At 32.5% G+C, this 25,329-nt stretch overlaps 1 protein-coding gene across 5 annotated transcripts in view; it reads right to left on the minus strand.

The window, feature by feature from the left end:
• Positions 1-701: 701 nt before the first annotated feature.
• Positions 702-25,329, minus strand: part of LOC134710089 (filaggrin-2-like) — a 37,303-nt gene continuing 12,675 nt past the window's right edge. Inside the window, exons 5-13 of one of the 5 annotated variants that reach the window (XM_063570279.1) lie at positions 24,750-24,866; positions 21,172-21,807; positions 18,688-18,867; positions 14,522-14,697; positions 14,080-14,120; positions 13,126-13,188; positions 9,929-11,752; positions 7,887-7,943; positions 702-3,633 (exon numbers count right to left, since the gene is read on the minus strand). In XM_063570279.1, the coding sequence (XP_063426349.1) occupies positions 7,906-7,943; positions 9,929-11,752; positions 13,126-13,188; positions 14,080-14,120; positions 14,522-14,697; positions 18,688-18,867; positions 21,172-21,807; positions 24,750-24,866 (3,075 nt within the window). In that variant the 3' untranslated portion in view covers positions 702-3,633; positions 7,887-7,905. Of the gene's footprint in view, positions 3,634-7,886; positions 7,944-9,928; positions 11,753-13,125; positions 13,189-14,079; positions 14,121-14,521; positions 14,698-18,687; positions 18,868-21,171; positions 21,877-24,749; positions 24,867-25,329 lie in introns of all 5 variants that reach the window. The other 4 variants (XM_063570277.1, XM_063570276.1, XM_063570280.1 and 1 more) reach the window with 4 other exon arrangements.

Raw genomic sequence — 25,329 nt, forward strand, 5'->3', positions numbered from 1 at the left:
TAAGTCCATTTAAAAGTAAATTACAGAAAAAAACTGAGTATTTTTTTTACAAACTTTACTTCTGGATACAATCTAATGATCATAAATAAGCTTCTGTCCATGTTTGGTACAAACCCAGGATAGTTTAAGAAAGTTATTCAAATTTTAAAAACTTTAACCACAGAGTGAATGTAATGGTTCCCCGCAGAAAAACTAAGTCCATTTAAAAGTAAAATATAGAAAAAATGGATTTATTTATTTACAAAATTTACTTCTGGATACTATCTTATGATCATAAACAAGCTTCTGTCCAACTTTAGTACAAACCCAGGATAGTTTAAGAAAGTTATTAAAATTCTAAAAACTTTAACCACAGAGTGAATGTTTAGTTTCCCCGCAGAAAAAACTAAGTCCATTTATAGTAAAATACGGAAAAAATGGAATTTTATTTTTACAAAATTTACTTCTGGATACTATCTTATGATCATAAACAAGATTCTGTCAAAGTTTGGTAGAAATCCAGTATAGTTTAAGAAAGTTATTAAAATTTCAAAAACTTTAACCACAGAGTGAATATTTGTTGACGCCGCCGACGGAATGTAGGATCGCTTAGTCTCGCTTTTTCGACTAAAGTCGAAGGCTCGACAATAATATCCTGGAAAGCATAGAACTAACATGTTTTTTTTCTTTCTTTAAAAGATGAAAAATAACAAAACAATAAAAACTATCAGTTGCATTTTATTACAAATGATAAAATATATCCAAAGATATGATGTGACCCAATGATAGGGAATGCAATGTACCATCTGCCCAGTATAAAATATACTTCTCATCAAACAAAATGTATGTATCAATGAGTTTTTTTCATATTTATGCTTTTTCATTTTTTTTCTAATTTTACTTATATAGTGGATCTTACATATAACACTCCTAACGAGACGAGGCATGGAAAAAACAAAATCTTTTTCTAATGGTCCATTATAAATGTTCTATCAAGCTATCGTTATCAAAATATCCATAAACTTTTTTGGAATAATATAGCTTAACTTTGATAATTGTGTTGTTCTATCCTAGCCTTATTTTCAGGTATACAACATAAGAAAATATGACAAAAAAACAAAACAATGACTGTTAATTGTAACACAAAAAAGTCCTGTAACATAAAAATATCTGGTGGTAATAATATCATTTTATATATGACTTATGATTTACTAAATGATCAAATGTATGAATAATATGATGTACAAATGTATTATTGTATAGTCAGAAATAAATGTGTGCATCTCTTCAGGTTGTTTTGTTTACTTCATTAGTTTCTCTTAACCTCTGAGTTTTTCCTAGAAAGTGCATTAAAAAAATTGTCAAGTAAATCCCATGTTTTACAGACATTTGATTTAGTATGAAACTGAAATACATGTCAGACAAAATATTTCCAATTTCTCGTTATTTCTTGTACATTTTTCATAGTTCAATAAACATATTTATTTCCTCCCCTCGTATTTCATTTGAAAAATTAAAATTTGGGTAATATTTAATACACATCAGTTTTCCCTTATTAAAAATGGCATTTTTTTAATTTAACTTAGATAGATGTTATAATGAGGATGTGCATGATAAAATTAAATTAGACCTTTGAAATAATGCCCTTTTAAATTTCTAATTTACAATAAAATGATTAATTTGTTCCTTTTTGTCTCTTCTTTGTTAATGGAGTGTTTGAATCAAATATAAAGCATTTTTTACACATCTTTTCTGATACAATTATCTTTGGATATTTCAAGCTTGTAAAAAACTATAGAAAAAAAAAAAAATAGGAATTTAAAATAAATAGCAAATAAATAACAAAACCTCAACTTAGATTTTGGTTCTGAAAATTAAATATGTACAATCTTGCTCTATATATTAAAATTTAAATACATGTACATAAGACTTAATTTTATAATGAGAAAATGTTTCAGATAAAAAAAAAATGTTTTACAATGGTACTTTTTGTGCTTTTCAAATGTTAAAAGCAACTTTAAGCTATTTTTTATCATGTTTATATTTTTCAAATGTGTACCTTTTATGCTTACATCAACAAAAAATTTAAAACATACGGACTTAAATTACATGTAAAAACTTCATTTACAAATTTAATCAACAGCTAATTTATAACCCGATAAGCAAATGAAACGATTTTAATTCTTTCATTTCTCAGAATTATTTCATTTCATTTCCATATGCTTATCAGCATAGTCAGAATACACAAAAGGTATAAAGCAACAAAAGAAATAGTAAAAAAACACACAATAACAGTTTAAACAACAAACAATGGGCAGATTTGCTGTAACAATAGTTTGCTGAACACTTAAAATACAACATTTTTTGGCAATTATATGCAGAATACAACATCAAAACCTGCAGAAGTCAGTCAACAAATGCAAGTTAAGCACCAATTTTAAAGTATAAATTTTAGTCCAAACCTATGGCATGTACTATTTTCTAAGTAAGGAAATCTGTGAATCTTTTCACACCAAAAAACATGTTTTAGGATGAGTAGGATGAAATGACTTATGACTTATGACTTCTTGTAAAATAATTTGTGAGAAAACAGTGGCTTAATTCAGTTTTCACTTTTATATGTAGAATACATCTGAATATGTGATGATTGAGCTGAATTTCAATAGCAAGCAGTTTTTTTTCGATTACTTCAGTTCAAATTTCAAAAACTGTATATGCTTTTAAGGTTTGTGTCATAAAATAAGAAATATATGCGAAACTGTCATGATATCACTACACAACCACTTGTATAAGTAAAAGGCACTTTTAAAATAATGAAAAACACTTAAAATTGTATTCGTCCTAAAACTTTACAAAGATGTAAAAGTTTTTTGCATCTAAAAAAAAATAAAAATTGTAAATATTTTCAGATCTTTGCAGTTAGTCTTCTTTAAAATGTAAACGCTCAAAAAAATTCTTTTATGAACATTTATTCAGGTGAGTATTGTAAAAAAAAATCACAAGTGATTAGATTATTTATATTAATTTTGTATCACAGATAGACATAAAAAAAAAAAGAAAAAGTCTAAAGGAAATTCTTGAAGAAATTTTTTAACAACAAAAAGACTTGTAAAAAATTTCGTAAATATTAAATCTTTTTATACATTTATAATTATTCAATTTCAGTTTAACTGACAGTTTCAATTATAATTTTAATCAGTTAATAAAAATACATTCATTTCTTTTGTAAAGAACATCCATAAGCTGACATTTCAGGATTCATATTCAAACATTTTTTTTTATATAAAATGTTTTTTTTAATTGATATTTTTGAAGCAGATATGTTAAAATTATGTCGAACTAGACACTTATAAACGATAAAAAAAACTTGGTGCAATTTTTTTTAAATGATAAAAAAGATATGGAGTATAAACTTTGTTTAAATAATAATTAAAAAGATACTAAAATAAATGATACCATACTTGAAAACTAGAGTTTACATAATAGATATAGCGTAATAAAACTAGAATTAAAATACAGCAGTATAGATATTAGTAGTATCAATTGGGATAACTCTATAGAGAAAATCATATATATATGGAAGAAACTATAGGACCATATCTGTTATAGATCAGTCATCGAAAAGTAAACTGACAATCTTCTCCTGGATGTAATCTGAAAGTAGATATTAAAAAAAACTTATTCAGCTGGTGAGCCAGAGATTAATATACAATACTAAAATGAAATAAGAGTGTGTATGAGGACACAAATTCTCCTGTTTAAGCTTTGTAACTTAAAAAGGGGCATAACTCATTATTTTCAATATTGTGGTGACAGTGGAAATTTTCTGAGATAAGTCCTTTTCTAATTGGCCTTTGACAAGAAATCAATTAAGAAGTAAAACCATGCTCCGCAGAGCGCATCTTTATACAACCGCAGATTTTGAACCCTGAACATTTTGGGCAAGTATGGACACAACATTCAAGCTTGATACAGCTCTGAATTTGAATTGTGATAAAATAGTTTACACAACATAGGTTTCTGACACAGAATGAATGTTGTCTAAGAACTTAAACTTGAAGTAAACGTAAACTTTTTTAATTGGACATTTAACTTTTATGGTCGAATATCCAAAATCTAAATACATGGTTAGATTCAGCTTATCAAAGAACCCCATGAATTCAATTCTTTATGAAATCAAATAAAGTTAAATTTTGGACCCTTTAAACCTCAATGTGGACCAATTTGATAACTGGGACCAAATATCAAAAATCTAAATACACGGTTCCATTCAGCATATATAAAAACAAGAGTGCACACACTGAAGAGTCTCACCTTCTTTACTAATCATTGATATTATGTTGATAGTCCTAAGTATAAAGCTTTATTACAACTGTCACATAAACTTAACATTAACCAAGATAGCTAAACAAAGACCAATGAACCATGAAAATGAGGTCAAGGTCAGATGAACCATGCCAGGCAGACATGTACAGCTAACAATGCTTCCATACAACAAATATAGTTGACCTATTACTTATAGTTTAAGAAAAATAAACCAAAACACAAAAACTTAACACTGTGCAATGAACCGTGAAATTGAGGTCATGGTAAAAAAAAATCTGCGGGACTGACATGTAGATCATAATATATTTCCATACACCAAATATAGTTGACCTTTGGCATATAATATTGGATAAAAAGACCAAAACTTTAAACTTAACTTTGACCACTGAACCATGAAAATGAGGTCAAGGTCAGTCGACATCTGCCCGCTAGACATTTACACCTTACAATCATTCCATACAACAAATATAGTAGGACTATTGCATAAAGTATGAGAAAAACAGACCAAAACACAAAAACTTAACTATAACCACTGAACCATGAAAATGAGGTCAAGGTCAGATGACACCTGCCAGTTGGACATGTACACCTTACAGTCCTTCCATACACCAAATATACTAGCCCTATTGCTTATAGTATTTGAGATATGGATTTGACCACCAAAACTTAACCTTGTTCACTGATCCATGAAATGAGGTCGAGGTCAAGTGAAAACTGTGTGACAGACCTTGCAAGGTAGGCACATACCAAAATATAATTATCCTATTACTTATAATAAGAGAGAATTCAACATTACAAAAATTCGGAACTTTTTTTTCAAGTGGTCACTGAACCATGAAAATGAAGTCAAGGACATTGGACATGTGACTGACTGAAAGTTCGTAACATGAGGCATCTATATACAAAGTATGAAGCATCCAGGTCTTTCACCTTCTAAAATATAAACCTTTTAACAAGTTAGCTAACGCCGCTGCTGCCGCCGGATCACTATCCCTATGTCGAGCTTTCTGCAACAAAAGTTGCAGGCTCGACAAAAACCCACATATTAATTTTGGTGAAATCAAACAAAGTTTGATTTTGGATCCCGATTGGACCAACTTGACAACTGGGCCCATAATCAAAAATCTAAGTACATATTTAGATTCAGTATATCAAAGAACCTCAAGTATTCAATTTTTGATGAAATCAAACAAAGTTTCATTTTGGACCCTTTGGGCCTCTAATTCCTAAACTGCTGGGACCAAAACTCCCAACATCAATCCCAACCTTCCTTTTGTGGTCATTAACCTTGTGTTAAAATTTCATAAATTTCTGTTCACTTAAACTAAAGGTATAGTGCGAAGACAAATGTATTTAGACGACAACGATGACGCTGACGAGCGCAAATTTTTTTTTGCGGTCTTAAAATAAACTAGAGGCTCTAAAGAGCCTGTGTCGCTCACCTTGGTCTATGTGCATATTAAACAAAGGACACAAATGGATTCATGACAAAATTGTATTTTGGTGATGGTGATGTGTTTGAAGTTCTTACTTTACTGAACGATTTTGCTTCTTACAATTATATCTATCATGAACTTTGCCCATTAGTAACAGAGAACTATATTTGGTAAAAATTTACATAAATTTACCAAATTAATGAAAATTGTTAAAGATTGACTATAAAGGGCAATAACTCCTTAAGGGGTCAATTGACCATTTAGGTCATGTTGACTTATTTGTAGATCTTACTTTGCTGAACATTATTGCTGTTTACAGTTTATCGCTATCTATAATAGTATTCAAGATAACCAAAAACGGCAAAATTTCTTTAAAAATTACCAATTGGAGGGCAGCAACCCAACAACCAGTTGTCCAATTCATCTGAAAAATTCAGGGCAGATAGATACTGACTTGATTAACAATTTAACTTCTTGTCAGATTTGCTCTAGATGCTTTGGTTTCATAGTTATAAGCAAAAAACTGCATTTTACCCCTATGTTCTATTTTTAGCCGTGGCGGCCATCTTGGTTGAATGGCCAGGTCATCGGACACATTTTTCAAACTAGATACCCCAAAGATGATTGTGGCCTAGTAGTTTCAGTGGAGATTTTGTAAAAGATTACTTAGATTTATGAAAAATGGTTAAAGATTGACTATAAAGGGCAATAACTCCTAAAGGGGTCAACTGACCATTTTGGTCATGTTTGACTTATTTGTAGATCTTACTTTGCTGAACATTATTGCTGCTTACAATTTATCTCTATCTATAATAATATTCAAGATAATAACCAAAAACAGCAAAATTTCCTCAAAATTACCAATTCAAGGGCAGCAACCCAACAACCGATAGACCGATTCATCTGAAAATTTCAGGGCAGATAGTTCTTGACCTGATAAACATTTTTATCCCATGTCAGATTTCCTCAAAATGCTTTGGTTTTTGAGTTATAAGCCAAAAACTGCATTTTACCCCTTTGTTCTATTTTTAGCCGTGGCGGCCATCTTGGTTGGTTGACCAGGTCACGCCACACATTTTTTAAACTAGATACCCCAAAGATGATTGTGGCCAAGTAGTTTCAGAGGAGAAGATTTTTGTAAAAGATTACTTTAATTAACGAAAAATGGTTAAAAATTGACTGTAAAGGGCAATAACTCCTTAACGGGTCAACTGACCATTTTGGTCATGTTGACTTATTTGTAAATCTTACTTTGCTGAACATTATTGCTGTTTACAGTTTATCTCTAACTATAATAATATTCAAGATAATAACCAAAAACAGCAAAATTTCTTCAAAATTACCAATTCAGGGGCAGCAACCCAACAACTGATTGACCGATTCATCTGAAAATTTCAGGGCAGATAGATTTTGACCTGATAAACATTTTTACCCCCATGTCAGATTTGCTCTAAATGCTTTGGTTTTTGAGTTATAAGCCAAAAACTGCATTTTACCCCTATGTTCTATTTTTAGCTGTGGCGGCCATCTTGGTTGGTTGACCAGGTCACGCCACACATTTTTTAAACTAGATACCCCAATGATGATTGTGGCCAAGTTTGGTTTGATTTGGCCCAGTAGTTTCAGAGGAGAAGATTTTTGTAAAAGTTAACGACGACGGACGACGACGGACGACAACGGACGACGACGGACGACGGACGCCAAGTGATGAGAAAAGCTCACTTGGCCCTTCGGGCCAGCTGAGCTAAAAATTAAAATTAAGAAAAATACTTCTTTTCACTACGATGTATAAAGATGTTCATGTATTTGTGTCATTTTTTTTTATCGGTTTGAATATTAATCAGTTGCAACTGAAACTTGTACTCCCAACGAAACTTACAAAGGTGATGTGTTTCTTTAGGTTTTGAGTATATAATACAGTCATTGTTAATTTTTGATCACATATATGCGCTCCCTTTTTTTGAAAGATATAAATTGAGCAATAATTTAGAAATCTGAAAAAAATAATCATTGACACCATAGCCTGATAAGCAAGACAAAAGCAAAGACAAGAAAATAACAAGAACAGGTATAATACAAGATTAGTTGGTTGATTGGTGATTAATTAACTTCCAGTGGCAAGTATTTGAAGTATTTAAAACATACCGGTCAGTTTGAAAAGGAACTACTGGTCAGGTTCCTTTTGGTCATCTTTTGATGATTCTACAAAATAAACAATATGCTGATTCATATCGTCAGTTTGACTATATATATTTATAACAAGAGTGCACAAGCTGAAATTACTGACCATTGATTTTATGTTGAAATTCTTAAAGGTGTTACAAACAGCATTACAGAAAATTGACATTTTTAAAGATGTATGACATTGAGGTCAAGGTCAGATAAATCTTGTAAGACAGATATGAACATTGATGAATGAATCTTAAAAAAAAAATTTATACACCAAATACAATTTTAAATGCTTATCTAAAAACAGAAAAAAACATAAAACTATACATTGACCTATGAACCATGAAAATGAGGCCAAGGACAGATTATACCTAAGACAGGCATGTACACCTTTCAAATATTCTATACACAAAATATAGCTGATCTATTTAAGGAATGAATGTAATATTTTTTCTATCTATGAAGAAATAACATAAAAAATGTGGTGCACACTGAATAACGCATGTAGCGGGTTATTTAACAGTGTGCATCACATTTTTTATGTTATTTCAAATAGACAGAAAAAATATTACAGTCATTTCTTATAATTTAATCTAAATTCCATTTTAAACCATAGAAAACCATGAAAAAACATTGATGACTTCAAGGTCACATGAGTAAATCATGTATATGGGCTGATAACAAAATAACGTTAGCCAATCAGAGGATGCGACACATCTAAAATTAAATCATTACTATTGAAAATAAGACCAAACACAAACTTAAAATTGAACATTATTGCTTATTGTACTTGGAAAACTGACAAAGACACAAAAACTTAACAATGATCAATGAACCAGGAAAATTAGTTCAATTGAGATATGATTGTGGAAATTTTGTAACATAAGGGATCTGAATACATTACTAGATATGAAATCTATCTGAAATATAAAGCTTTTTAGTAGATTAACACCTATGTCTCCCATATTGTGACTTTGGTCATATGCAAAACAAAAAAAAGTTCAAGTAGAGTGCTTATAAAAGTGCTTTTCAACATTTCCGCCAGTAAATAAACTCATCATAGATACCAGGACTAAATTTTGTATAAACGCCAGATGTGCCTTTCGTCTACAAAAGAGTCATCAGTGACGCTCGAATCCAAAAAAAGTAAAAAATGCCGAATAAGGTACGAAGTTGAAGAGCATTGAGAATCAAAATTTCTAAAAGTTTTGTCAAAAAAGGTAGAACCGTAGAACAGACTTAGTATTTCAAAAATTCAACCACATCTTGTCAAATCAGAAACGTGAGTTTTTTTCCAAGTATAGTCACTATTTCATGCTGTTACCTTATCATCTACAATTTACCAGCAACCTTTGAATGAAAGTGATAGAATATCTAGGAAACCAGTTAATTCTACGTTAAATAAAATGTAAAGGCACAAACATAAGAATCAGAAATAAAATGTCGGCAGTTGTTTTATTTGTTTTCTACCTCCATTGGTGATGTTTAACTGCAGTAAATTAAGAAACTTTTGAAATTATTTTACAAAGAAACCTCTTTTTCAGTGGTTGTATTTTGTTGACGTGGTTCATGAGTGTTTCTCATTCCTCGTTTTTGTATATGGAGATTATTCCCTTGGTGTTCCTGTTTGAATTGTTCTCCGCCTGTCATTTTGGGGCCCTTTGTAGTTTGCTGTTCCATATGAGTCAAGGCTCTGTGTTGAAGACCATATCTTGCCCTATAATGGTTTACTTTTTACAAATTGTCACATGGTTGGATAATTGTCTCATTGGCACTCATACCACATCTTCTTATTTCTATGATAAATTATTAAGATATGTTGAAATGCAACATACAAATAACATGAATAAATTCTGTGTGGAACTAACTGATTCCAAAGTAAAGAGAAGTCATAGTCAAGTAACTCTTTGCATAAATCAAAAGGAAAATTATTACATCTAGTCAAGTATGGCATAATTCAAAATGATCTGAATACGAAAAAAAAATAATAATTCATTTAAATATTAATGTTTTCCTACCTTCTAATTTTTTATCATTGACAGCGTCTTCATTAGTCTCTTTGTCGGCCATCTGCTCCATAGTGCCAGCTCCTGAACTGCTGTCATCGCTGGTCTTTGTGTCCTCTGCTTCAACTTCTTTGGTGTCTGTGACACCAACTTCTAAAGTGTTGTTGGAACCATCTACTGTGGTGTCCTCAGAAACAACTTCTTTGGTTTCCTTGGAAACAATTTCTGTGGTGTCATTGACACCAACTTCTGTGGAGTCCTTGGAAACAACTTCTGTGGTTTCCTTGACACCAACTTCTGTGGAGTCCTTGGAAACAACGTCTGTGGTGTCCTTGACACCAACTTCTGTGGTGTCCTTGACATCAACTTCTGTGGTGTCCTTGACATCAACTTCTGTGGTGTCCTTGACACCAACTTCTGTGGTGTCCTTGATATCAACTTCTGTGGTATCCTTGACACCAACTGATGTAGTGTCTTTGTCACCCAATAATGTGGTGTCCTCAGAACCACCTTCTGATTTGGAAGTGTCTTCAACACTTTCCTCCGTAGTGGCATTATCTTCACCACTAACAGATCCAGAGGTTTCTACCTCTTTTGTTACAACACCCTCTGCAGAGGTGTCGTCTCTGCCTTTACTGGCAGTTTCCGAATGGGCTTTTTGCTTCTTAACATCATCATCAATTGATGAAGTAATTAAGTCCTCCTTGGATTTTATAAGTGAATCAGTTTCTTTTGAACTATCCATTTCAACTTTGCCTCCTTCCTGGAGGTCAGTTAGTCCTTTTGACACTTCTGTGTCCTCCCTGACCTTTTGGTCAGTTCCATCTTTGGCCTCCTGACCACTAGTGTCTTCACTGACCTTTTGGTCAGTGGTGTTTAGACCGCTTTTTTCACAACCTTCCTTTTTCTTCTCTGTTCCCTTTTGGTCCTTAGCTGTTTCATTATCTGAAACAAGCTGACCTGTTTTAGACTTTTGTCCCCCCTTTTTATCCTCATCTTTCTTGGAGCTGCTTCTGTTTTGTTCCTCTGCCTTTGATCTCTGCCCATTTTGTGCGTGTTTAGTTTTTAAACGTTTTTCTCTGGGTGACCTTGAATTGGGTGATGATAATGGAGATGTCGGTGTAAATTCTGGTGCATCTGGATTGAGCTGAGTATTTACTGTTAGTTGATTACCATGGTAACCTTCCCTTGAATCTGTTGATGTTTGACTCTTTTCTGTCGAGTAAAATGAGTCATCGTCACAATCCTCCCACTCGTCCTCATCCTCACCAACAACAAGGTCACGTGTGTCTTCATCACCCTTGTGCTCCCCATCATCAAAGAGAGGTCGGTGTTCCAGGACATCATCCCCCTCAAGACCATCCTGAATCAAACTCATCGTCAAATCATCATCCTCATCCCACCATAACTCTTCTGTCTGAGCTCCATGGGTAGCTGTTCCAGTGGCTCCGCCCCTTTTCTGTTTGCCAGTTGAAGTTTTCCTCACCGGGGCTTCACCATCAGAATATTCCACCTCTACACTGTTATCTCCAGGTGTATTTTCTAATTTGATGACCAGTAAATCTGAATCACAATTGACCACCCGATCGTCACCTGATGATGTTGACCGAACTCTCTGGGGTTTAGCTTCATTGGCAGACTTGGCTTTACCCCTTCCCCTGCCTCTGCCACGCCCAGCAGCCATTCTTGGTGGGGTATCAGGATGTCTGTTTCCTCGTCCTCTTGGTGATGGCTCTCCATGTCCTCTAGGTGGTGCCTCTCCTCTTGACTTTGTCGGTGTTTCTGGTCTTTGACGTCCCATTTCTGAACTTACCCTAGGGGCCTCTTCTGGAGAAGCTGAACAAAAAATAAAATAAGAAATAGTTTAAAATGAGAATATATAGCCATAAGAGATAATATCAGAAGTTTTCTTCAAAGAATTTTGTAACATTAGATTAACTACTAAAGGAAGACTGAACGGTCAAAGAACAAATTTCATATAAAGAAAACACCTACTGAATATTTATAATCTAAGTTACTTGCTAGTAACCACACCTAAAAAAGTACCATTCCTCATTATGATAGACATATTAACCACATCTCCAATTAATTAAAGATCAGTTTGAATAAATACCCCAAAATGTCCATAAAAGACTGAAGAAAATTCATAGCTTTCAATGCAAAATAAAATCCTTTTTTTACTTTATTTTATTCTGCCTTTTTCTGCTTAATTCAAATTTTTGACACACAATTTTTTAAGTTTTACACAGAACTCAATGCTAATTGTAAAAAAAACTCAAATACAAATAAAAGAAAACTTTGATTTCCTAACTGTTACTTAAAGTCTAGCAGATTCATGCATATCAGGTTGATGAAATGTTAATGGGATATAATATACTCTGATTTAAACTAGCCAAACATTCTGAATCAGATTTTTAATGTTCTCATGAAGATATATGATCCTACTCAAACAAAACTTTGCTCCTTCTTCTGAGTTCTGTTTGCTTGGCATTCAAGCATTTAATATATATATAAGGTGTGGATTGATTGATAATGGGACAACTATCCACAAGAATTATAATTTCAAACATAAACTGGCTCATAAGGATAAAAACAAACAGCAAAAAAATAAAATGAAAAATAATGTTATATTTTCCCAAGTGTACATGTGTATTCAAAACAATACATGGAAGAAAAAAAGGATCAGGAATATCAATCCATCACACTAAATCTCTACATGCACTAGACAAAATCAAAAGCAAACAACAGGATTTTATTGGTGTTCTTCATCTTAAAGTCACAGTGAGGCTTTCAATTCAACACAGATCAAATGCTCTCACGTCACTGAAAGATGGCCCCAAGCTCAGGTTTAAGCGGAATCAACTGCATAAGTGTAAATGGTTAAAAAAAAAAAAATCTTACAACAATCTTCCAAGTTATCAGTATTACTTTAATTGTTTTAGAAGGATATAAATTGATTGATGAAGCCACTGCCATATATAATATTTAAGAAAAGCTGTTAGATCTGTTTAAGGAAATACTTATTAACTGAGTATGACTGAATATATCTAATACCCAAACTGATATGAATTATGAGGAATTATAAATTAATGATGACTAAATAAAAGAGCCTAAAAATGTGATTATAAAAAATGTCACATGCTCTACATTCAAAGTTAAAAATGTGGCTAAATAAAAACATGAATGGTCAAGGAGCCATGCCAGTGTACCTGTACCTTTATGTCGCTCGTCCATCTCACCTCGGTCAAATCGACCACTTCCAATACGACCAGCTTTAACCAGAAATCATATTTAATATTATACTATGATTATAAAATTTCTCTTTTCTCATTGGCTAAAAGCATAGGGAATAAGTTGTACAATTATTTATCAACCCAAGAGATACCACATTAAACCTCAGCCATTGGCACATAAAACCTCAGCCATTGGCCTCAGTGAATATCATATCTCTAGGATTGATAAATCATTGTATCCTTTAGTTAGCGATTCCTCTGATCTGTAAATTATTAACTGTTCACTATGTCTTTGTAACAAATCACTGGTTTCTGAGTATATACTATATTTGTAGATTCTAGCTCTTCAATTAATATTTTTGTGATAAAAAATGTTTATGAACCATTTATATACTTTTGAAACAAACACTCACCATATTGACCTCTAATAAAAGAATTGACATTACTTAAAAGATGTAGGGTAGAAAAAAATATATGAAATCTACAAACTTTTTTTTTTTTTATATACAACAACAATGAATACTGTGTGGATTCATTATCATTCGTGGATATCAATTTTCATGAAATTTAAATGTTCAAGGGATTACTAATTTGCTGACTTTGAGAAAACCATGAAATCAACTATCCACAAAATTGTTAGTTTTCCTCTAATTACGAAATTGGTCCACACGGAAATAAATGAATCCACAGAAATCCTATGACAACAATGTTTGTCAGTAATACTCAGAACAGATCTGTGACCAACCAAAACATTTGTTATGGTCAATAAAAGAAAAAGGTAACAAATTTGAAGTGTGTTTCAAAAGATCAGATTTCAAACAATGAGCTTAAAAGAAAAACTTAACAAGTCAATCAAGTGTGGAAACTCACAGATTCCTTCACTTTAATTCTGAATTAGGAATGTGATTTGAATTCAAATTTCTTTCTTACCGGGTCTTTTTGCTGGTTCTGTTTGTTTTGCTTCATCAGATCTGAAAATATAACAAGATAATGCTAAATATGTATATAGAATAGAATTAAGAAAAAACCAATTTAACATCAACATGTACAATAAAAACATCCAAAATGCAATCTTAAGGTATCTTAATTATTACAAAATCCAGCTTGATTTTTTTTTCTTTTAATATAAATATAATGTCTTATGTAACTTAGTGTGATATTTGGTCTTCACTGAATCCTCCTAATACAAATTTTGGGCTCCAATTACCAACTCCATAATTTTGTTGATTGATTTCTGAGTCTGGCACTGAAAACAAACTAAAATTGTTTATGATGGAAAGGCCATACAAAAAAGAAAATGTTTTAATCCTATACATATTAGAATTTCTTTTAATTTAATTTTTCTCATTAAGATCCTTTTTTTGTAACTTACTCAAATTTTTCTTTATCCCATTCTCGTTTCCATTCTCCTGAAGAAGATTTTTGTCTTTCTATCCTGGCATTATCTACACGATCCCGGTCAGCTTTCCATTCAAAGTACTCTCGTCTTTCTTTCCCTGTCATAGTGACAGTCATTTCAAACTTTGATTTAGGAGGTCCATTTCTATTCTGTAATGAGATCAATTATAAATCAAGTTCTATGTACATTTTATGTTTATGAAGTCCACTGTTTCATACCTAAAGGGGGGATACCCTTTTAACTACCTTTTGTTAAGATGTTAAAGGGGAGGGTTGAGTTCTAACTTCTTATACAAATAAGTTTCACCTGGTCCCAAGTCATTAACTTTGTTTGGTATTCATATCTTAATAGTTTTTTGTAATTTTGTTTTTGAAAGTTTACTTTCCATTTCAAATGTTTCTCTGTTGTTGAAAATACCCTGGTAGCAATACTTCCACTCTGCACACAAAATATAATGAGTGCACATAGCTGCTAACTTTTGAAAATGCCAATGGGGGTTTTGCGTGCAAGATGGCTGTCATAGTCCTAAAAAACCTTCAAGGGAGCCTTCAAATACATTTTAATGTTTGTTTTTTTTAACTTCTTCATGCTTATATAAGCCAAGAGTCATTGTAAATTAACTGTTTTGTTTATAATTGTGGAAAAAATTGCTCTTTCAAAATTTCAATTTGGGAGCCTCCATGGGGGGAACCCCTGTAAATAGTGACAGTTGGCAATTATGAGTGCAAACAAAATTGCTTAATGTTAAAAAAAAGTTCAAGAACAGCATTTCCTTCCTTGAATTTCAACTTGCTGTGAGAATTTGTTGATATTTGAAAAATCTCCAAAAAAAAAAAGAATTCATTCATATTTTCATTATCACTGCACCATATAATCATGATAATTGTAATATAAAAATTAAAATAGATCCAGATTTTAAAACTTCCAACACAACCCCATTTCATTTAATTTTCAATATTTTACTTAGATTAATCATAAAATCTTTTGAAATAAAATGCTTTCAAAACCTTTTAAAACTAAATATCGAAATATTCTGAATTTATAAAAAACAGCATTATGTAATAAAAGACAGTTTCTTTTAAAGTAATAAGTTTGGATAGTAATTACATTTCCATAGATATATCATGTATATAATGGGTACTTAATGGAGTTACCATTAATCTATAGTAATAATTATCTGCCTTAAAGATAAAACATATCCTTCATGTCTTTCTTATGAGTTTTTAAAGAAACTTTAAACAATTCCGATAACTTCGATCATAATTAAATAAATTTTGATTAACAAAATTATGTGGTTATTTTAAACCTCAACTGTATTTTAGTTAATCTACTTTCTACACTGATATAATATATTTTTTATAATGGAATTTAAGATTCACAAAGTTTTTGCAATCCTTGTCAATGAAGAGAAGAGCCAGGCCCGTAGCCAGGAATTTCCAAAGGGAGGTTCGTTTGACTCACAAACTCGACTTTAACAGTCACAATTCGAAAAGAACATTGACTCTAACAGTGCTTATTTGTTTTCAAGGGGGGGTTCAGACCCCCCGAACCCCCCTGGCTATGGGTATGCAAGCCAAACGTACCTGTATAATATATTTTTTATAATGGAATTTAAGATTCACAAAGTTTTTGCAATCCTTGTCAATGAAGAGAAGAGCCAGGCCCGTAGCCAGGAATTTCCAAAGGGAGGTTCGTTTGACTCACAAACTCGACTTTAACAGTCACAATTCGAAAAGAACATTGACTCTAACAGTGCTTATTTGTTTTCAAGGGGGGGTTCAGACCCCCCGAACCCCCCTGGCTATGGGTATGCAAGCCAAACGTACCTGTGGTACAAGCAGACTTAAACCAGATGCTCCGCAGGGCGTAGCTTTATACGACCGCAGAGGTTGAACCCTGAACGGTTGGGGCAAGTATGGACACAACATTCAAGCTGGATTCCACTCTAAATTTGGATTGTGATTAAATAGTTGACACAGCATAGGTTTCTGACACAGAATGAATGTATTCAAATGAACTTAAAATTTTTGTTTTCTCTTAGAGCAATTCACTATGCTGTTGAATATTAATCCTCTCAAAAAAATGTTTGAAGAAATTTTCTTTTTATTTATGAAATTTCAAATGAGAAAAATTGAACCCAATTTTTTATTCACATCCCCCTTTCCCTTATTCCAAAACTAATTTCAATTAAAATATTCTAATGGAGTTTGCAACAATTACTACTCATTTAAATACATCATAAAATATTTAGATGTAAAAAAAACTGCTTGTTATCACTGAATGGTAAAGATTATTTAAATTTATCAGTCATTAGTAAAATGTGAATATACATTGTATATTGTATATAACAAAGATTTAAGTTGATTCTAGACAAAGAAAGATAACTCCAATTAAAAAAAATTTTTGCAGATATTTCTTGCTTACTATACTGGACAAAGAAAGATAACTCTTAATTAAAAAAAAATTTGCTATTTCACAATATTGTGAAATTAGATATTTCTTGCCATTGCACAATACTGTGCAATTGAAAAGACTTGCTATTGCACAATACTTAATATAATAATTTTAGATACTGATTTGGACCAACTTGAAAACTGGGCCCATAATCAAAAATCTAAGTACATGTTTAGATTCAGCATATCAAAGAGGCCCAAGAATTTAATTTTTGTTAAAATCAAACTTAGTTTAATTTTGGACCCTTTGCACTTTAATTTAGACCAATTTTAAAACTGGGCCAAAAATTAAGAATCTACATACACAGTTAGATTTGGCATATCAAAGAACCCCAATTATTCAATTTTTGATGAAATCAAACAATGTTTAATTTTGGACCTCGATTTGGGCCAACTTGAAAACTGGGCCAATAATCAAAAATCTAAGTACATTTTTAGATTCAGCATATCAAAGAACCCCAAGGTTTCAATTTTTGTTAAAATCAAACTAAGTTTAATTTTGGACCCTTTGGACCTTAATGTAGACCAATTTTAAAACGGGACCAAAAATTAAGAATCTACATACACAGTTAGATTCGGCATATCAAAGAACCCCAATTATTCAATTTTGATGAAATCAAACAAAGTTTAATTTTGGACCCTTTGGGCCCCTTTTTCCTTAACTGTTGGGACCAAAACTCCCAAAATCAATACCAACCTTCCTTTTATCGTCATAAACCTTATGTTTAAATTTCATAGATTTCTATTTACTTTAACTAAAGTTATTGTGCGAAAACCAAGAATAATGCTTATTTGGGCCCTTTTTTGGCCCCTAATTCCTAAACTGTTGAAACCAAAACTCCCAAAATCAATCCCAACCTTTCTTTTGTGGTCATTAACCTTGTGTCAAAATTTCATAGATTTCTATTAACTTAAACTAAAGTTATAGTGCGAAAACCAAGAAAATGCTTATTTGGGCCCTTTTTGGCCCCTAATTCCTAAACTGTTGGGACCAAAACTCCCAAAATCAATACCAACCTTCCTTTTGTGGTCATAAACATTGTGTTTAAATTTCATTGATTTCTATTCACTTTAACTAAAGTTATTGTGCGAAAACCAAGAATAATGCTTATTTGGGCCCTTTTTTGGCCCTTAATTCCTAAACTGTAGAAACCAAAACTCCCAAAATCAGTCCCAACCTTTCTTTTGTGGTCATAAACCTTGTGTCAAAATTTCATAGATTTCTATTAACTTAAACTAGAGTTATAGTGCGAAAACCAAGAAAATGCTTATTTGGGCCCTTTTTGGCCCCTAATTCCTAAAATGTTGGGACCAAAACTCCCAAAATCAATACCAGCCTTCCTTTTGTGGTCATAAACCTTGTGTTAAAATTTCATAGATTTCTATTCACTTTTATTAAAGTTAGAGTGCGAAAACTAAAAGTATTCGGACGACGACGACGACGACGACGACACCAATGTGATAGCAATATACGACGAAAATTTTTTCATATTGGCTAGGGAATAATTACTCCTACCCCTCCCTTTTTCACAAATGAATAAACCAGGTAAATTAATGAAGATATTTAAGAATCATTTAGCCCAATTTATATGAGATTAATCTAGTGTTTTCAGAGTAGAGGATTTTTAAATATATAGTCAATATAAATAAGAAGATTTTGTATGAGTGTCACTGAGAACTACTTACCTGTCTTTCTTTGACATTTTTCATTTGATTCTTCACATTGCTGAAATCCTGACCACCAAAATTTTTAGGGTGTCTTCTAGGAGGTTCTCTCCTATCTGATCTGTCTTGTTGTTGTTTATGCTGCATTCCCTCCCTTGATCTGTCTGACAAAAAGTTATATGAGGGATCTGGAGGAGGTCCCTGAAAAAGTAATTGTCAAAGTGTCATGTCATAATATACGTAAAATATGATATATAGATATAAGAAGATGTGATATGAAAGACAACTCTCAATCCAAGTCACAATTAGTAAAAGTAAAATCATTAAAGGTCAAAGTACGATCTTCAACATGGAGCTTTGGCTCACACCAAACAGCAAGTAATAAAAGGCCCATAAAAATACTAGTTTAAAACCATTCAAACTTGAAAACCAACGGTCTAATCTATATGAAAAACAAGTAATGAGAAACATTTATAAATCACATCAACACCCTATTACAGTGTTCTCTCCTGTCTTTCCTAACATGAGGTTTGAATAAGCATTGTTCCATTAAAATTATAGCACAATGTTTATAAAATCTTTTGTAATAAAACCTATACAGATAGCAGTGTGGGGAAAAATTAGCACCACAATACCATTATTTTGATATAAATATATAAGTCTCCAGGATGAACAAAGAGCAAGAAACATAAAATTACTTCAATCAATCATATATTATATTCAAAATAATGTTGTAGCTATAATAAGACGCTATTCTAATATTCAATTGTTGTGACCAAAGTAAATCCTTAACTTCCTATGATCCAGCAGTTCTTCCTAAAAATTCCTTCAAAACAACTTTAATTAACACCTGTCAGCTTCATTTTAGTATAACTTACAATCTATATTCCTGACTTGGTACAGGCATTTTGGTATGTGGGAAACTCTGGATTAAACCTGGTTTTATAGATAGCTGAACCTCTCATATGTATGAAAGTCATATAAAATTCTAATATTCTGTGAATGATTTCTAAAGAGGTTCACATACCAACTGACAGTTACAATCTGTTCCTGTGATATATATTTAAAAGTTGTTCTAAATAACCTTTAACTGCATTTGTTTGCACCTGTTCTAAGTAAGAAACCTGATATGAGTGCAAATACTCTCTGACAAAGTCTTAATTTGTAAAAGTAAACCATTATATGTAAAAATTTGGCCTTCAGCATAAAGCCTTGGCTCACACCAAACAGCAAGTTATAAAGGGCTCAAAACAATGGCTAGTAAAAAACTTTTGAAACAGGAAAACCAACAGTCTAACCTTAAAACCAGGTGCTCCACAGGGCGCAGCTTTATACAACTGCAGAGGTCGAAACCCTGAACAGTTGGGGCAAGTATGGACACAACATTCAAGCTTGATACACCTCTGCATTTGGATTGTGATCAAATTCTTGTCATAATAAGAGTTTCTGACACAAAAAAATGTCAAGATCTTACAAATCTATTGGCAATATTGTGCACTTAAAGATTTCTTCTTCAAACTTTTAAAACCATTGACCCCCATTTTTCTTTTAATGAATCTTTTACATGTATAATGATAAGCCATCTGTCAAAGTCTTATACAATTCTAATAATTTTCTAATAGTTTTTGAGAACTTAAAACTTGTCAATGGTAAAGCTATGAGAAGTCAAGAGGGAACATTTTCCTGCCAAAATTTCAATGGCTAAATTCTCGAAAACAAGCACATAATGAGACATTGACCTATATATTTTTTTTGCTCTTTTAATTCCTTAGTTAATCCCCTATCAATATAAACTAGTTTTATGAAAAATTATTTATTTTGAAACTGAGCAGCAAACTTCCCTTATTTAAACCCTTTTACCATAACATTGTCTGATTATAAATCATTTGATTCATTTTTACAACTTTTTTTTGAAATTCAATTGATGAAATAAAACGAATAACAGAAACTGAAAACTCATAAAAATGGCCAACATGTATGACTAGTACATGCAACCAACTTTCATGACAGAATAATTAACAAAAAAGAACTTAACTATATTAAAGTCTTAACTTGATAGACTGATAAGAAACATTAAACTATTGTATTTTACCATCATGATTTTCTGAAAGGATAAGACATGTAAGAAGAACAGTTCTATTTTGAACTATAAGTATCATTCTTGATTTCTTAACTTCTTTAAATACTTAAGGCATGAAACCCTCTTACTTAAGGTATGGATTAGTACTGAACTTTAAGTCAGCAAGTTAAAAGGTAAAAGCAATGCCGGCTGCCATAAAAACAAAACATAGCCATGCCTCAACAATGTTTCATTCCAAAAAACAAAATCAGAACAATAAAGACAAGCAAAATTGTTTGCAGCACTTTAAATTGAATCAGTAGACAGTAATACGTATTGCCAGTATAATTTTTCTGGTCAAGTTTTATAAACTGGAGAACAAAGTTGGTCAATTATATTCTCAACTGACCAGTAAAGAGGCAGTTGTTGGTCTTAATTAAACTCACTTCAGGTCTATCGTCATGGTAATCTTGTGCCCCACCATGTGGTCTTTTCCTTGGTTGATCAAATTCAGAATCATCAAACTGTTCCCTGTTATCGTGGTAGCTGTTCCTCTTAAACTCCCCACTGTATCTGTTCCCATTACTAGATCCCTGTCTATTGTACTGGTTCCCACCACCTCTTCCTCTTGACTCCTGTCTGCTAAATTCACCACTGTTACGAAAGTCACGTTTGTCATAGAAATCTTCTCCACTACTTCTAGAATCCTGCCTGTTGTAGTCATTTCTCCCTCGTCCACGACCACGAGAATCTTGTCTGTGGCTAAAATCGCCACTTTTACGAAATTCCCTTTTATCGTGATACTCCTCATTACTGTTCCAAGAGTCCTGCCTATTAAAATCATCAGATCTGTTCTCTTTGTAATGATCATTACTGCCACCCCTTCCTCCCCTTGATCCACGACCACGAAAGTTTCTACGATTTCCACCTCCTCGTCTGTCGTTATTGTAAGGTTTATGTTCTGGACTGGCATCCCTGTCATCATGTTCACCAAATCTGAAATCTTGAGGTCGATCATTCTCCCCAAAACTAAATCGTTTAGGTGTGTCCTGTCTAAATCTATACTCGTCATCCCCAGAGTTCTGAAATCGATTATTGTCATCCTTTAGCTGCACATTTCTGGACTCGGAATTTCTAGTTATATGCATATCCTAAACCAAGGAAAACGTGCAGTTAGTATATACATGCAATCATATGTTAATTATTAGTAAAGGATGTAGGGTTGGTTAACAAACTAGCATGCTAATGGAATTACTACTCTACACAATGTTGATCATTATTGTTTATAATTGTCAAGTTTATACATTTAAATCATTTAGATATCATAAGTTGTTTTTCACTCAAAGTTTGTTAAAATGCTGATATCTATTTCTTTCAACTTATCATACTTTGCTAGGGTATAAAGCCAGTCTATGATTTCCAAAGGGAAGTAATTTGTTTAAAAGGTGTGTAATATAACAGAATCAAATTAGTAATTGACAATAAGATTATTGTAGGTTACCAATTTTTTGATTGATTGAATACGATTTATATATTTTCATGGGTATAAGTGTACCACTAATTCTAATGTTCATGATGGACACTCTATCTGCAAACTATGTCAAAACCATAAAATCATATATCAACGAAAATACAGCTGTTGCCGAATCTGAATTCACAGTATTCAGACTTGGATCCAACCATTTATAACTATTTTCAGTTGTTGGTTGCTTGTTGGTCAATCCCCTACTTCCTGCAAAACAGACAAGCAAGTTGGCAAGGTATGACCCCTCTTGAACTCAAAAATTTAATCCCAATGTTAATGACCAATTGGTACTAAAAGATGCACCAATACTTATTTTTCACAATACTGTACCATTCCAGGTATGTTACTTATATGTATTAAATGAAACTAAATGCATATACTAATTTATATTTCATAGTGTTAGTAAAATATCTATATATTATCTACAATACTAACATGATACACTCAACTGCACCTCAGAAGTTCCAAAGCAAACTGTTAAAATGGACAATATTTTAATTTGGGAGCAGAAAGTCAAGAAATGTGATTTTTTTTTACACAAACAGTTGAATTCTATTTCTCATAGAGTTTGATAAAAACATCTATGTGATCTACCTTTGGAACAATTAAGGCACAGTTAGGAATTTTAAGTTTGCCTAATTCCATTTATGGGGTACTCTGTGATAATATAAACATTCCTGTAATATTTCATATTTATTTTTTCTATTTTAAAATTTGTCATTGATATTTTTTCTGAAATAACTAGATTTCATTGAGATGGGAGCCATCTCTTTGGGCCCCGCTGTCAATAATGTGGGGTAAATAAGTTGTATGGATAATCTGATATGAAGCATTATTTGGAAGTTATTACATAGTCTCACATGTGATTTTAATCTAAGATTTTAAGTTAAAACTGATAAATATTCTCAACTTACTTTCATAGTATAATAGTGATATGACTGCATGATGTGAACTCATTGTTGACTACTCTAAGGTGACTTCTGGATATATGGATTGATGTTTGAACAATGTTTAAAGATGCTGCCCAATTGATATTTGTCACATATTTTTAGAATTATGCCTTCAATATATTATGACCCACCAAGTATAAAGTATGAAATATTAACGGTTCTCGAGAGGTAAAGCGGACACAATTTGTTAAGAACAACGAACGGATGGACAGACCAACGGACTGACCTTTGATTTAGGATGCATACATTATGACACATTTAATATATATGTTAAGTTGAAAATGTTTGTCAGGTATAAAGTATGAAATAATAACAGCTGTCCTCTCAAAATATAGTGTGGATCAAATTTGTTAGCGATGGACAGACCAACAGACAGACAGACCTTTGACCTAGGAAGTGGTACATACATCATGACACACCCTCTGGTGTTGGTTAAAATGGATGTCAAGTATAATATTTGAAATCATAATGGTTCTCAAGATATAGAGCGGACACAATCTTCACAACAGAACACAGGGTTGTCAACTGAAACCAAAGTTTTTTTGACGTTGACCTTTGACCTAGGAAGTTGTACATACATCATGACACGCCCTCTGGTGGTGGTTAAAATGGATGACAAGTATAAACTTTGAAATCATAACGGTTATCTAGATATGGAGCGGACACGATCTTCACCACAGGACACGGGGTTGTCAACTGAAACCAAAGGTTTTGACCTTGACCTTTGACCTAGGAAGTTGTACATACATCATGACACACCCTTGGGTGTTGGTTAATAATCATGTTAAGTATTAAGTATAAAATCATAACGGTTATCTAGATATGGAGCGGACACGATCTTCACCAAAGAACACAGGGTTGTCAATTGAAACCAAAGTTTTTGACCTTGACCTTTGACCTAGGAAGTTGTACATACATCATGACACACCCTCTGGTGGTGGTTAATATACATGTAAAGTATAAAGTATGAAATCATTATGGTTCTCTAGATATGGAGCGGACACGAAAGTGTTACGGACGGACGGACAGACGGACGGACAGACGGACGGACAGACGGACGGACAGACGGACAGACGGACAGACGGACGGACGGACGGACAGACTGATCACTATAGGGCGACCCGCCTTTTCGGCGGGGCCCTAATTAAGCATATATGAATAACAAGGTATCATTGAAATGATCACAATGGAAGAGAATACTCAGATAATAAGTTACAGAATTATTTTGAAACTATGTAAAATTATATTTCATAATTTATTTATATATTTATGAGCTGCATAAGATAGAAGTTGACCTTATGCAAGTGCACTTATACATGTACAACTTTGATTGATTTTGTAACATTCAAATACCACACAAATGATAATTTTTTGGACTGTTTAGAACGGTTCTTATTATCAACCAAATTTTTAAACAGTTGCAGACTTTGCATATGGATTTTGTTAACACCCAAACCAGATGTATTGATAATCCTTTTTCTATCCAAAGCAGCTTATATTTTGTCAAAAAAAAAGGGACCAGATAAAATACATCGGTTTGATTCTATACCTGAACATGATTGAAATCTCCCCCTGATTTAGGGCGTGGCTTCCCTCTTCCAACAGGTTTATTATTTTTCCTGGGCTGGTCCATATTGTCTGTATACTTTCTGTCATTTGGATATGTCTGCAAAAATAAACAATTTTTGAAAATTATAAAATCTACAAACAGAAAGCGTTACAGAATTACATTTTAACACATTTTTACTCTGATGTTTATCAATATCATGCTGGGGATGGGGGTGTATTATGACCTTGACTCACTATAAGGCCCTAGAACAGTTCCCTTGGTACCCTTAGGTGTTAAGTGAGCTTTAGAATAAGTAAATTGAATATTGTTGTAAAATTGGTCAAGAAGAAGGCAGCCATTTTTGTTTTGCATATGGTGATTTTATTTCTTAATTATTTTGTATTTTAAAGTAGTCTTCTTTCTGTCAGCTGATTTTCTTTAGAGTTACTCAGGGTTTCAACTTTTTTCAGACATGAAATTCAATGGTTGTCCCAGCGTTTTCCTGAATTATCAGTGGTTTTCAAGGATAGCGGTACTTATGTCATGGTTGAAATTGAACTTGATAAATAACATTGCACAC

Source organism: Mytilus trossulus, chromosome 3 (genome assembly GCF_036588685.1).
Source record: "Mytilus trossulus isolate FHL-02 chromosome 3, PNRI_Mtr1.1.1.hap1, whole genome shotgun sequence".
Taxonomy (NCBI): Eukaryota; Metazoa; Mollusca; class Bivalvia; order Mytilida; family Mytilidae; genus Mytilus; species Mytilus trossulus.